At 42.3% G+C, this 14,979-nt stretch overlaps 1 protein-coding gene across 1 annotated transcript in view; it reads right to left on the bottom strand.

Moving 5' to 3' along the window:
- Positions 1–9,728, bottom strand: part of LOC108003569 (probable nuclear hormone receptor HR3) — a 120,367-nt gene extending 110,639 nt beyond the window's left edge. Inside the window, exon 1 of the mRNA XM_062076886.1 lies at positions 8,584–9,728. Within this exon, the coding sequence (XP_061932870.1) occupies positions 8,584–8,602 (19 nt within the window). The 5' untranslated portion in view covers positions 8,603–9,728. The remainder of the gene's footprint in view (positions 1–8,583) is intronic.
- Positions 9,729–14,979: the final 5,251 nt, after the last annotated feature.

Genomic DNA, 14,979 nt, shown 5'->3' with positions numbered 1-14,979 from the left:
GACGTGACACTCTTCCAAAATCCCAAACGATACACACGGTGATTCCTGATTCTCAATCTGAATGCAAATGGAATAAAAATTGGATAAAAGGAAACAAACATTTCTCGTATCGATTTTGACGTGACCTTTCCTCCATCCATCCTTCCTAACTTGAATAAAAATTAAATGTAAAAATAAAATATCCCTTTTAAAAAAATACTCCTAAATTGTACAACGAACAACAAACATTAATTATTGAGTAAAATTAAATAAAAGGAAAGTAACCACTTATTCGTATCCTAATTCTATTCTCGTTATCATTTAACTATTATCCTATTTAAAATCCAGGCGACACTCGATAGCTCTCTTAACCCAATCACTTCTCTTCACACCTACCCCCACCTGCCTCAAATGCAACAATTCCATTCTCGCGTGTTGACTACCGGTCGAGCGTGTCGATCACCCTTCCCCTCACACAGAATACCAGAGGGCTAGCATAAGGAACGAGGAATAAGACGTGGGGAGGTAAAAAGGCGTGGAGGCCCTAGGAAGACTCAAAGGTTCACGGCCGGGTGGTTGGTTTAAATCAGGCAGGTAAGGTGGTTTGACGGGGAAGAGACATCACTCGCCACGTGGTGGCTCCGAGGGTCATTGTCCTGCGGTCGAGCTTTGTCGAGGTGAATCGAGCCAAGGGGACCAAGGTGCTTGTTCGAAAAAGTTCCCGCTGCTTTCGCCTCTCTTTCAATAGCTAGACGTTGCCCGTGGACATTCGCCTTTGTTCGCTCGCATTGGCTTTTATAAACCAATGTATTTCGTGAATTTCGTGGCCGGCGCACAGCGGATTACGGATCTCACCCGGCCTTCCTGTCCCTCGCTTCGAGGAGGATGTTGGCTTAATGATATCCGTATGCCGTGTGTCTAACGTGTCGATTTGTCATTGGCTAACATTTGATTTCCGACTTCGTGGAACGGGCCCCAGATTTTGTTCCCGGGAACGTGACAAGTTTTGACAATTTGCGGGCAAATTAAACGGAGAAATTCCGTTATATTTCGCTGAATCTCGTTGTGCAAGCGTTGGTTGTATGTTGAAAGTAAGTCACTTTTTTTTTGAATATAATATTCAATATAATTTATATAATGACGTTATGATCACTTTTTCTTGAACGTGACATAATTTAATTATTATAAATTTTATCATGTAAGTTGATTCTTTTTTTAAAAAATTTATTTGAGATCGCTCAATAAGAGATTTAGTTTCATCTTAATTATAAAATATTCCTGTACTTTGATAATTTTTGTAAAGAAAATTCAAATTACAATCCTTAAAAATCCTTCCTTCGTTTCGAACACCTTGCAACGTTAAAGAACAGCTGCTAGAAAAATTTCTTCTTATATAAATTGTTATCGTTCGCAACTACCTCAGGAAAATTAGAAATTATCAAATAACTTCAAAACATGCCCCTAGAATTAAAAAGAAGCGTCTCTAAGCTCTCTCTACTCTTGCTTTCGTAGAGAGAATCCCAAGGGTTGGCCAGCGAATTCCTAGCCAATTAGGGGGGGCGTTGTCCGTGCGGATAGTGGAACAACGGGCGTAGAAAAAAGCCGACGTGACTGTAAATTTTTTTACGAGCTCCACGAGAGATAGAGAGGGCCGTTGGAGTTTCGGCCGTGGCGAGGACGGACAAGCCGAAGCCGAAGCCGAAGCCGAGCGAACGAGCGTGTAGCACCTGCGGTCGACGACCCTTGCGGTGCTATCGAATACCTGCCGACACGACGATCCGCTCGTTTGCTCGCTCGCGATCGCCTCGCTCTTTTGGTGGCCCGTCCGATACTTCGCTTCGTGAAGTTGATTAAACCGGGGGAGGGGAGGGGAGAGCAAAGGAGAAAGAAATAAGAGGACCGCGAGTAAATCGTGAAGATGGATTGAAGAACGGGCGAGAAGTGTCCGATAAGGACGATTTTTGTCGGGTTCCTGGTCCATCGCATCCGTGCAAGTGTCGAGGAGGGGGAGAACCGATCTGTGGATTCGAACATGTTCAGTTTCTCGAAGTAGGTAATGGATGAATAATGAAGGTAAAGGTGGAAGAAGAAAATAATTGGGGAATAATTGGGAAGGGAGAGGGGGAATGATAATCGGTATTTTTGCGAAGTATATTCTTTTATGTAAATTTAAATAATCTGTCTATATATAGAGATTGAATAGAAATAGTTTAAAAAATAGTTTTCAGACAATCTATTGAATTCGAAGATTCTTAATCTCACTATGTCTTCGAATTATAACGAATAATAAGACAATATATATATATTTCATTTAACCAAACCATGTTATAGTGAGATTCAATGGATATCTGTATAAAGATTTTTTTAAAAAAGATAAACAAAACCTGTCCTTTCATAAGTATATTCTTTCATAAAACGATTCATTGTAAATTAATAAAATTGATAAAAATTCTCTTGTTACTAATCAAGTTTTTTTTAGATTAGATTATTACCAATTCAATATAATTATTTTTCAAATAATACATTTCGATCCAGCTCGATCACCGCGATCTCTAAGACGAGATTAAAGATAAAGATTTACAGTTTGGAATATTCTTCGAAATCTCATGCGTAAACGCGTAAGCAGATCCGGTGAAATCGGATTTGTTCTCGATTACGCGCGTTACCTCGTTGATGCGCAATTAAGTTGCATCAATTTTGAATTAGAAAACGTTGCAGCATCCGGCAATTCCTATTCACGGGCTCGATCGTTTCCAAAGCGCATACGGGGAAAAAAGGGAGAAGAAGAAGAAAAAGAAAAAGAAAAACACCTCCACAAATTTTTCTTTTCGCACGCTCACGATCGACGAGGTGTGAAATTCAATAACCCGAAATGTCATTACAGACCGAGAGATTTAAGAATGCACCTGGTAAAAACTTCTCGAGGCGGTGGTACAAGTTCTGCGCGTTTGGCAAGCTGACACGACTGGATTCAAATTTACGAGCAAGCCACGAGCCAAGATTTTCGCGCCGTCCAGGGAATTTGCTTATATCCATCCGTCCCTGTGATTGCGAATCATATTTGCATCGAAGGAAAATTTGCCTCGCCGCTTCGCCAATAATTTTATTAAGCGAGGTGTTTACTCTAGGAACGGCAAATAAATCCTGGAGAACATCGAACGTACGTGTGTTGCCAACACAAACGCGTACATACGCGCATACATACACACGACCCGGTTCAATGAACTCCCACTCGATCTTCTCCCCAAGAGATTCGAGAAGTTGAATTAATACCGAGCGAAAACCTTGAAAACGCGGTTTCTACCCTTCGTAAGTGAGCCACGATTATCAAGATTAAATTGCACACACGTAACAGAGCCTCCCGCATAGTTAAAACGGAGATGATTTAAGACCATTGAATAGGCGTTCGAGTTGTTCGAACTACGAGAGAGAGAGAGAGAGAGAGAAAGAGATGAATTATTTCGACGGTGGAAAGAGGTGAATAAGCCGCGGATAATTGTCGAGACAATAATCGAATCCAAGCGTGGATACGTCGTGGAATTGGAAAGAATAATCTTTTAACATTCTGTGTAGCGATCTACGTGTAGCGATCTCAACTTCAACCACTCAACGACCGTCGCATGTTTAGATCGTTGAACTTGTGCGTTAGACCTTTCCCTTGCTCAGGTTCAAAAACCCGCGTTTTAATCTCGGAGTAAGCGGATTATTTTTGTCAGGTGAATCACGACGATTGCACGACAAAACGCAATACTTGGGGGAAAAAGAAGAAAAAGAGAGAAAGATGGAACGCGTAATATTCGCTCCCATTCTTTCCCATTGTTTATAACTTCGAATGTATCTAATTCTCCTGCTTATGGAGGACAAAAATTTAAATAATTTTGCCATCGAAATTCATAAAAACCTTAAATGTGCGTAATCGTTGTTTTCCAGTATACTTCAGTCTTACTACAATCTACAAATATGTTTGTGTCTTTCCAAATCATGCTTGAATTAAGCAGCCTCACTGATCACTTTTCCCCAACGAAAGAATAATTTCATCCAACAATCATCTAAATATTTTCCAAACGGATTAAACGATCTGAAATCGACCTGAAAAAAAAAAGGATCGAGAAAACGAACGTTTAGCATCGATCGAGCTAGGTTAGATCGTTGAACCTAAAACCCGACCTTCCTCCCCCCTCCCCTCCCCTCCTCCTTCTCTTGCCTAACCGAATCGATATTCAAGAGAGAACCTTGAAAAGACCCTACCACTACCTTCACTCGGTCGGCTCTGCATCGAGAGAGAGACTCCTAAGACCTAGAAGTGTCGGAAGAGGCATGGTCCACGGCCAGGAAGAACAGTGGGGAGTAGATTGTAGGGGGAGTAGGAAGAGAACAGAGGGGGAGTAGTAAGAAACAGCTGGTGGGTTGAACGAGCCTCGAGTTCAATGACTGGAGAACGAAGGAGCAAGCCGGGTTTCGAGTTAGGTAGGTAGGTAGGTAGGTAGGTAGATAGGTAGGCAAGCGGAGAGACACGTTTACCTGCGTAGACGCACACGTTCGCCGCGGATGCGGGGGTATGCGTGTTAAAAAAAATGATCGTTCCCATGAGTCACGTGTGTTGTTATACATATATGTGCATAGGTATCAATTTTTCGCTAGAATCGAGCGATTTTTTTGAGTAAGGAAGATCTCTTTGGAAGATTCTTCTGGAAATTGTTATTAATTTCTCTCGAATATTCAATTTTTAAATTAAAATCAATTTTCTAGAAATTTATGCTTATCGCGATTCTCAACGATATTTTTATTAATATTAGCAACTTTGTTGTCGCTGTAATAATTGCATTACTAATTAATTATCAAATTCACACATATAACGCGTGTGTATGTATATCTTTGTACAACACATAGATCAAAGTCACGTCCAAGCATTGATTCTTTCGGAACAACGGAATCCGCTGTGACTCATGATTTCCATGATTGGGCTCATCGCGTGGATCGTTTTACGCTGACACGAAACCGAAATTACCGTTGAGTTCGCGTTTTGCATCGAGCCGTGGAACGAGCTCGCGTCAGCAACCCTCAGATCTTTGTCTCCTCGCCGTGGAATGTCCCCTCGCGAGAACTCTTTGAGACGTCTTTGTTTTCACGGCGAGATTTTACAGATACACGAGATTACGAGATATTAAACTTCTCTCGGGCACGAATGTTCTAACATTCGAACATGATATCTCTGAGATGAAAATTGGGAGAAAGAATTAGCATTAGAGAGATGGATTCGAACGATTAAAGAATATCATTTCCTTGTTATCGGTTAAAATAAAATTTGGAAATTGAATATAAATAAGTGAACGTATCGAACGTTTCGGATGAATTTTAAAATCGTTCACGAAAAGTATATAGTTATTAACGCGAGGGATCGAAGAAGAGACTCTTGCTCGAGTGGGAGTTGAGGAAAAAATGCTGAGTCGAAGTACCGTGACAATTTCGTCACCCACGTCGATGACACTATTGTATGCGTGATTACGCAGAGGAGGGTGGGGACAGTTAAAATTCGATGTGAGACATTTACGAACGATCGCGCATGAGGCCTTCCATAACGGTACCTTGGAACGTAATTTTGGACAGAGTCACCCAACGACTTATACAACTTCGGTTCATTGCCTATCTGCCTTCCTGTTTCTTCACAATCGATTTCTTTTTTTTTCCTTCTTTTTGTCCATGGCCAACTCGCCAAACTTATTTGCATAAGAACAACATCTACCTAAATTCCTGTAACTGTTTCTAAGCTGTTAACACGAGAAATTGTTGAAGATTCGATAAATATAACCGATACGTTGTAAGATATGTGATCGTGAAGAGAGGGGAAAGTAAGTTAATAACGATTGGAATTGCGAGGGGGAAAAGGACGAACGACGTAACGACAGAATTCTTCTCTCTTCTTCTGGGATTCAGAACTCAGATTACGGAATTCCAGCCGACCTACCTGCACGACGATGTAACTCACGTCTACGTAAATGAGTTCGTTCACGTTCGAGGCGAACCGCCTAGCCATCGACGTGTGTATCCAGCGTACGTGAATACCATTGATGGTCCCAAAGTCAAGAGCCACGGGAGGCTCGCTCACGTATCTTGCGTAATATCTTACGAGAATTCATAAACCCGTATTCCACGTAACAGAGCTTCCACGTGATGTATAGACCCATCACGTGCAAGCATACCTTCGTATCTCGAGGAAAATTTCTATCGTTAACCGTACCGTTGAATACATTGACCACGAGGATATCTTATATAAGCGAAATGAATGATTTCCTATGCCTCTTGCACGTTGTCTTTACGATTAAATTCTGGGGAAGCGTTCAAGAAATATTGTAATTTAATTTTCTAACGCAAGGAAATTTTTTCCACTTCGTCGATATCATCAATTTCGTTCCGATCAGCCGAGCCGAAGCGCAGCTCAATTTATCCTCCTTATCTGAGATATACGTGAACGCGGGAATCGGCGGTAAGACGAGCAATATCATCGAGGTACCAGCAGTTCGTCAGGTCCGCGTTTATGTAAATGACGGGGCGGGCGGGCGAGGAGGCGCTTTAGTCATCGGAATCCGGACTTGGCCGGTCGTGGCATCGCGGGTACCACGAAAAGAGTACCTGGTGGCCCGTGAGAGAGAGCGCGTACACACGTAGAGGAGGCATATACACCGTGGTGGCCGGTGTGCGTGAACCGGGCTCGCGTGTTAAGCCCCCGTACGTGTACACCGCCGTGGGTTCGACGACCTTAGCTTTTGTTCGTGTCCCAAGTGGCGAGCCTCGTCGACGCTTAGCTCGAAAAAACGACAGTGGGCGCCGGCCCTCGTCACAAACTAAAATCCACTCCCGGCCGTGCCCGGTTAGGTAATCGATCGCAACGCCCTTACGTTTACCAAGGTCTTTGCCACCTGTCACAGGAAGAGTATCTCGCTTTCTTACCTGCTTTCCTCCCTTCCCTCGTTCCTCTTTCTCTTTCCCCTTTCTCCCTCGCCTCTTTCCTTCTCGCTCTTAATCCCCTACCATTACACCCACGTCGTCTCTTTTCCTCCATTTCCCGGGAGAGACGGCAACTTTTTCTCTCTCCCTCGTTTGGATCGAAAGGCAGAATCTCGAACGACGAAAGGAGAGGAAGGATTTTAAAAAGTCCTCGGTCATACTTGCTTCCTCGTGCACTTCCTTCGAGCGTAGGATCGATCGGTAGGGTCGATGATCTCGCGGTTACGCGTTCACGAAGGTCGTTGAATAATTCGTCGAACGGAGATCGATTTAATTTTTCGAACGAACTCGACTTCGACTTCCCAGTTATTCTTCCTTATCCTTCGCGGGAAAAAGATTAAAAGCGGGATGCAAAGTCCCGAGGTGAGACGCGTGATCTCTGGAAAATTGCAACTTTCGATTTCCCTTGGCTCCTTCCTTTCTTCCTTCTTCCTTTTTCGCGATTCTGAGGCGAGAGAGTTCCGTCGTGTGATCTTGGAAACCGTTTAATCCGTGATTAAAAACTTTATTAAAGAGCGAGGAGAACGAAATTGACGCGAGGGAAATCGACAAACGATAAAATGATCGATCGGATTTTTAAATTAGAATTACACGAGCGAATTGGAAAAGAAGATCCAGAAAAGGATCTGGTCTCGAGTCTAGGAACCAGAAGCGTGCCTCGCTGACTGACTCGCGTTCCTTGTCAGTGTGTTACTGACCTCGAGTGACCCTGCTATCGCGACCGTAACTCCGCGTACTGTTAGCTTCCACAAATATATTTATTTATTTCTCTGGTAGGTCAATACTTGGCGCAGGTTTTTTAACTTTGTCCGCTTAAAAATGCCATTTTTATTTACAATTTTAATCGAACGGGTCGAACCATATTTTTCGAGAAATTATTCAAACGTTACGAATATTAATTACTTATTTTATTCCGTCTCGTTGTAATGTCAGAGTGTCGAATGTTTTGATAAAAAGATTAAACGTTTCTCTTTCTTTTTCTTTTTCTTCTAATTTTTTTTCTTCTTTGACAGACTGTAATTTATTTAAAAATATTCGACAATTAACCGAATTGTGATTTAATTGCGCGTATAATTGATTATAAGTATGCAGATCCGTTTAAAAAACAGGTAAGAGAATTGAATTCCCGTTTAATCGTCAGTGTGTTACTGACCTCGAGTGACCCTGCCATCGTGGCCACAACACCGCGTACTGTTACCCCGTGCAAATGTATTTGCTACTCGAGCCGCGTGACGAACATTTCGATCTAAACTGTGCGGAATAAAGATCGATCGTTCTTTTTTTAGACGTATCATTCGCCGAATTCGAAAGATCAAAATTCCGTCCAAGGTATCGCGATATATCACATTCCATTTCGATATGATGCGGTAAGAAATCGAAGAGAAGAAACACAGGATGCAACAAAACTCCATTTATCCGAACAATTTATGTAACAAAGATTCAAATGTAATTTCTCCGATGAAACTTCATATAAGCAAAGATGAACGAACCTGATAAAATTTCGGATAAATGGAGTTTCGTCGAGATAGAGAATCGATTCGAAGGGAAAATAAAATTGGCATTTGCGATGCGTCAAAATGCGAAGCTCGTACGACTCACCTCTTATGGTGCTAGGCATCTTGGTCCGAGATCACATATCCTGATATCCAAAACGATATACCTCTGATTTCACACGTTTCGTTTCGTTTCTCTCCCACTATTTTGCACTGATCCGATCAATCACAATCTCGATCAACGAGACCTCGTGTTTCTCTGTTTTCGACACTGAATCGCACCCCTACACCTTTTTTACCGCGACACGTCGTCCACGGTAGTCGGCTACTGTCAAACGACGCGCTTCCAACGCATCACGACGCCAGGCGTCGTCGTTTTCGCACATCCGCGATAATCGCAAGTGTCAAGCACGTTCACTATAAATCCCTGTCCATCGATCACCGATCTCAACGTTTCCTCTTATATTCATGCGTACAATTTTCCCTTTTCTCTTTTCTTCCTTTTTTTCTTCTTTTTTGACAACGATATTTTGAACGAGATCTCTCCCAATCCCGACTCGCGAGAAATGCGTTCACTCGGGAGAAAAAAAAGCCAAAAGTCTGACAGAGATCGATATTAATCCTACCTGTCGAGCACTTTGTTTCGATATCCTTGCACTGACCGTATTTTCCAAAAGAAATGAATCACCTTTTGTTATCGATCAAAATGGTATCACGATCCGTTGTCGCGGTCGTCGTCGCCCCTAGCAGATGTTGGACCGGTCACCAAGCTGATCATCCACAACAATGGCGGCGGCGGCGGCTTCGACAATGGTACCAAAAACTTGCTGTTACGTGTTGATCACAGTATCACGAACGAACGGTGCCTGTCAACGACGCGTGTCGAATCACGTTTACCCAGACAGGATCACGCAGAAACGAAGCAGAAATTCTCTCATCAGATCCTATTCTAATTAATCAATAAACCAGGTACCACTTGAAGATACAATAATAGTTTCCCTCAAATCTTCTTCCTCGAGATCATCGAACGTAACTTCCTCTAATATTCTTCCTTGATGGCTCCTTCTCTTCAAGTTGACAAGCGGATGATACTTATTAATCCAAGATGAGAAACGGAATTACGGTTACGAAAATTTTTGGTTCCTTCGAGCTCGCGAATGGCCGTGTCCCGCTTTGTCCTCTACCTGTGAACCAAGGTTCGGCGGTGGTCCGGTGGTGGTAGCCGGTGAGTGACTCTACCGTGGCGCGGAGATCCACAGGTGCTCGCACGGTGCCTCGTACCCTTACCACTACCACCAACCCCCTCCCCTCTATCGTGGCGACTCTTCCGCCTCCACCACCTTCTCTCTCGTACCCCTACCAAGTGCCTGTACTTCACCGCGACGGAACCTCTTCTTCGCGTAGTGGTATCGTCGTCTCTCTTCATCCCCCCCTCGCCACGGGAGGAGAGTGTGTGTACGTGTGTTCTTCTTCCTTTTCTTCGGCCATCACTTTTTCTTCCTTCTCCTCTTCTTCCTCTGCCCGACAACCAACGCTCGCCTTCCTTCTCGCCTCTTTCGTCCGGTTTTTACTTATCCCCGAGAGCACCGATCACTCGTCTCTGTTTCTTCGCTGTGAGCACAGCTTTCTTCTTCCGCGAGACGGCCTCGTCACTCGGCTGCACCGTTCACCGTTATTCGTACGGCACCCTCTTCGCATTCCTCCCCTTCTTCTCCTTGTTTCGTTTCCTCGCGTTATCCCTGCACGCCAATCCCTCGTCCCCGGCCGCGCAGAATGAAAAGGAAACGCGTCTTCGCGATTCGCGGTTCAGATACCGCGCTCTTTCCTTCTTTCTTTCTTTCTTGGTCATTTTAGGGAATATTGCTCTCCCCGTCGGTATCAAGATGCAAGGTTTCGCACCGGTTGATCGAATATTCGATTCCACAATTATTATTAATTTATGATGCAGGTGCCGCTCGTTTCACTGCTAGTCCGTTTTCAGTTCAGAGGTGGCCGTATAGTCGCACCGGTGGACTGTTAACTCCGTTGCCCGGTTAATTAAGCGTCGAGCGAAGTTTAATGATTCCGCGGGTGAATTAAAATTCAAAGACCTAGCCACGATGGATTTTTCGAGTGAACGCCTCGTTGGTACAGTTATTGCAAAACGAGTATATATATATATATATATATATATATATATATATATATATATATACGATTCTTAAAGAAGGCCACAAGTTGATTAATCCACCAATTCCTAGCGTACATCGCCCCCTCTAATGAATTGTTCGCGTAATGCCAATTAGCCGCGTGAGGAATCTTAGCGGTATCAAAATCATGCACTGCGAAAAAGATGGAACGAGACACGCAGATTTTAATCTAAATAAGACTCGGCTGCTTGCTACCGTGCACGTCGTATTATAGAACGTAAGTACACTCGTCGGTTTTTTCTTCTTTCCTCGCCTCGTGCGTGCTCCACGCTTCTTTTTCTTTTCAACGTTATTCGCATCCATTTTGTTAATAAAATATTTTGTTATGAGATATCAAATGAAAATAAAAGAAATAATATGTATTGATTCCACGTAAGCTGTGTTTCAAATAATGTCTTTCCTTCTATCTGTCAATTTAAAATGACTTTTATTCTATCGAATTATCAATAGTATCACGATATGCCAAGAAATTTATCAAAATTATCAAAAGTTCATTCAAATTTCTTTTAATCCACTTATCGATTCATTAAGATCTTAATTCGATTGGATAAATATTTCAATCGTGTAGATATGTTTTTTAATAATAATAATTCACCAATAAACGAATATTTAAATCCAAGTTTTTATTTTTTTTTACAAATAAAATCAGCAAGAATAAATAAGAGATAAAAATTGCATTCCACGCAGACTTCATTCGAGATAATATCCCTCTAACCCATTATCGATTCGATCACCAATCAAGTTATCAAGACATCTCTCAATCGTTGAAAGGGATATATCCCGATATCCCGGAAGCGAGTCACTATATCCCGGAAGTTAGCATTAATATCGGTGCAATATATACGATACACACACACACACACACATCGAAGGCGAATCGAAGGTTCACCGCATTGTTAAAACTTCGAATTCGATCGAATCGACAACCATGTGGAAAGATATTTAACAAATCCGCAGATTTGCAATAATCCAAAGAGTCGAGGAATCGCTGAGGCCAAGCCTGACTGCCTGCCGGCCGAACGTGAATATTCCAATGGTCATTGACCTCGGGCCGGTCTTTGGCGCCGAACCCAAGGCTAGCCTGGCTCTCGTAAAGTGGGAGAGCTACAGGTATTTAGTTATAGAAGCGTGGTGCTCAGCAATTTTCGGCAAAATCGCGACCGGATAGACTCGAACGGAATCGCGACCGATTACCAGGGGAAGGGGGAGGCTTGCTGCGGCCGATTCTCGCGCCCTCTCCTCGCGGGAAATGAAAAAAGATGTGAGGCGTCAGAAAATCAATTGGACACGATTGATCACGTTGCACGACATACCCTGGTTCCATTGGAGATACGATTCTATAACGGCGGTGACCGTTAGGTATTCGTTGAAAGTCGTTTTTCTTTCTTTTGGAAATTTATCGCTCGCGACGGAAACGTATAATTAGAAACCGAACGTATCGACCAGTCATCATCGTCTCTCTGGCTTTATGGATTTTAACACGCGAAACGTGAAATCTCGTCTCTGAAATATCTTTCTCATTCGTGCGTGTAAATTTGTAAAAATTCATATTATGATCGAATATCGTGATGACACCTCGATTTCGATATCTGGATAAAGGTTAGGCTATAAAGATTCTCATAGAATTTATTTATCGAGGCTGCAAACTTTTTGCTCCAATAGTTGTCGCCGTTTGTCACCTCGCAAGATGCACACATATATACACATGCATCGACGATCTTCGATCTTGGTTACGATAAACTCGCTACCATCGACGATATTACAGGAAACAAGCCGGAAGCTACGATCGATCGTAACTCTGCGCAACCTCGTTAGAACGGCCTGGCGACACGCTACTGTCCCATTCCTCCAGTCCAAAAAATAATTTCGATCGCACGATCTATCTTTTCTCGAGCGCTTCTTTCCCTCCTTCGAAATATCGGTGTTAAACCGAATCGTCGGATCGCCGTTCTCTTTTTGCATAATTCTTCTTTTGAAATTTCTTTCAATTCGAAATCGTTCGCGGAACATCCTATACAGCGTCTTTTTCTTCTCGTTAACGTAAGCGAGTAAAATTTTAGTTCTATTCAACGACGTTGCGGGACGTGTTTCACTTCCTGTCGGTTAAAGACGTTCCAGCCAAGTTCTAGCACACCATAATTGGTACTTTCCTATTCTCGGCGCGTTCCTGGGTTTAAAGAATTGCGTAAATACCGATGGGATCCCTCGAAATCCATTGTCTCGCCCGTGGTAACGTCGATTTTCCAATTTTCTCAGTTTTTACCATTTGTCACGGAAAAGATAAAGGAAGAAACTTTCCATTGAATCATTTTCTTGGAAAATGGAATTTTGGTCACCGCGAGAAAACGTGGCTCCTTCCTGCGTCCATCCTTCCGGTTCCAGCCCGACTTCTCGTCGCCTCTGATTCCCTTGCTCGCCTACTTAAACGAAGAAGAATTATTCATCGTTGCAATTCGAAAGGCGCGATTTCGAATTAACCTTCTTGACTACTTTTCTTGCTCATGAATCGCTAAGAATAACGACAACTTTTTTTTCCTTTTCTTCTTCGCTTCCTCGATCACGTTTTAAATATATCGTTTATTTTTTTATTCGTTTCATAAGATTTATTATAAACTTAACATTTCTTCCTCTTTGTATTTTTCTAATATTTTTTTCACGTAAAAATTGTGCGTCGTAATATCTTTTTTTCGTGAAATTAGTCGATCTTATTAGTCGAGCAAAGGATGAAATACAACGTATGATACTACATTCCAAACATCGGAATACCGTACTAGTCGAAACGTTCTTCAATCGTTGAAGCGTGTCGGCCCAAGTCAAGCGTGACCAAAAAAAAGTGACTCGTAGTGTTTTAGATGCAGTGTAATTGTTCCATTGTAGGACGGGAATAAAAGCGATTTAACGCGTGAGGCGATGGAAACGAGATAAATGATAGTTTGTCGCGTTTATCCTACTCTTATTATTCGAGACGTTTACTATTTATTTAGCAATTTCGTTGTAAATATAACACGATCAAAGTTTCATATACAAAGATATTGTAACCGTTCCATTAAATTGTATGTCGACACCAAGTAATACATACACTAATTTATATACACACTAATTTATGAATATTGAAACGGTTGTTGTTGTTGTCCCTGAATAAAAAGTTCAAAATCAATGTTTGATCATTTTTTCCAATTACCAGCTATCAGGAAAATAGTAATTAACCTGTCTATATTTTCTCCAATTTACATTTTTCTCAAAACACCTTAACACGTATGAGCATACGTGTTACACGGCCACAAGCACTTCACAAAAATTACATTAAGTATCCATCACGTTGAAAAAAATGCCCCGACACTGATGGCTTAACGGTTGCGTCACCAACTCTGTAAGTGCCATTATGTATGCATTCGTAATTGCCTCCGCGTCCTCGAAGTTTCAGGTCCAGAGTCAAGAACCCTGAGGCTAGGACTTCAACAAGTGGGTCCACATCCATTGCCACTTCATCTTTCTTCGAATGGGAGCTAACCTCCATGGCGTCCAGGTGCGTCAACGTTCGTGTATACACGTCGTCGTACATAGGCGTAGGAGTAGCTCAAATAGAAGCCCTATTGTTTGCCAACCTCGTACGCGTATAACATTTTTGATATCGGAACACCGATCTCGAGTTTCTTACACGATTGTTGTATTATTATCCATTATCTCTTTTATATTTCTCACAATGCTTGATTTCGCTGATCGATGATCAATAACTTAGATCCTTGCGTGGAAATATGAAATATCCTCCTTTCTTTTTCTATTTCACCGACACTCGAGATTAATCTTTCTCTCTCTGCTCAACCTCTTCTCGGTAATACCTCACTACGATCTCCATCGATTTCTAATGTATAAAATCGGGAGAGATCCTGCAATTCTGAAAGGAATATTATTTTTGACGAAAATTTATCGCATCGAGATTAAATATTCGTTCGGTATCTCTCGTATCTTAAATCGTAAGGGACCTCCATTAACTTAAACTTGACCTCCATTCCTCCGATTTAAACGCCAATCCTGGCTGTTTACTCCGCTCCTATCAGTTGTCACCGCGAAACGGCCGGTTATATCATATTTATTACACGTTCATTAATAAATTAATCGATCGGGAGTATCTCAATGACATCTCGGGGGACGTCAAAGTCGCGAATAGAAATCGGGTGACGCGATAAGTGCGTGATAATTGAATTCATTAGGGTGAATTCGTTGGATCGAGGATGCCACTTAATTACCAATTCCCGAGGATCGATTGTATTATTTGTTATGATAACTCTCGCGGCTCTCGCCCGTTATTCCAA

Source organism: Apis cerana, linkage group LG1 (assembly GCF_029169275.1).
Source record: "Apis cerana isolate GH-2021 linkage group LG1, AcerK_1.0, whole genome shotgun sequence".
In the NCBI taxonomy this organism is placed as follows: Eukaryota; Metazoa; Arthropoda; class Insecta; order Hymenoptera; family Apidae; genus Apis; species Apis cerana.
Note: the sequence above shows the minus strand (reverse complement) of the source record. Positions and strands in the feature narration are given on the sequence as shown.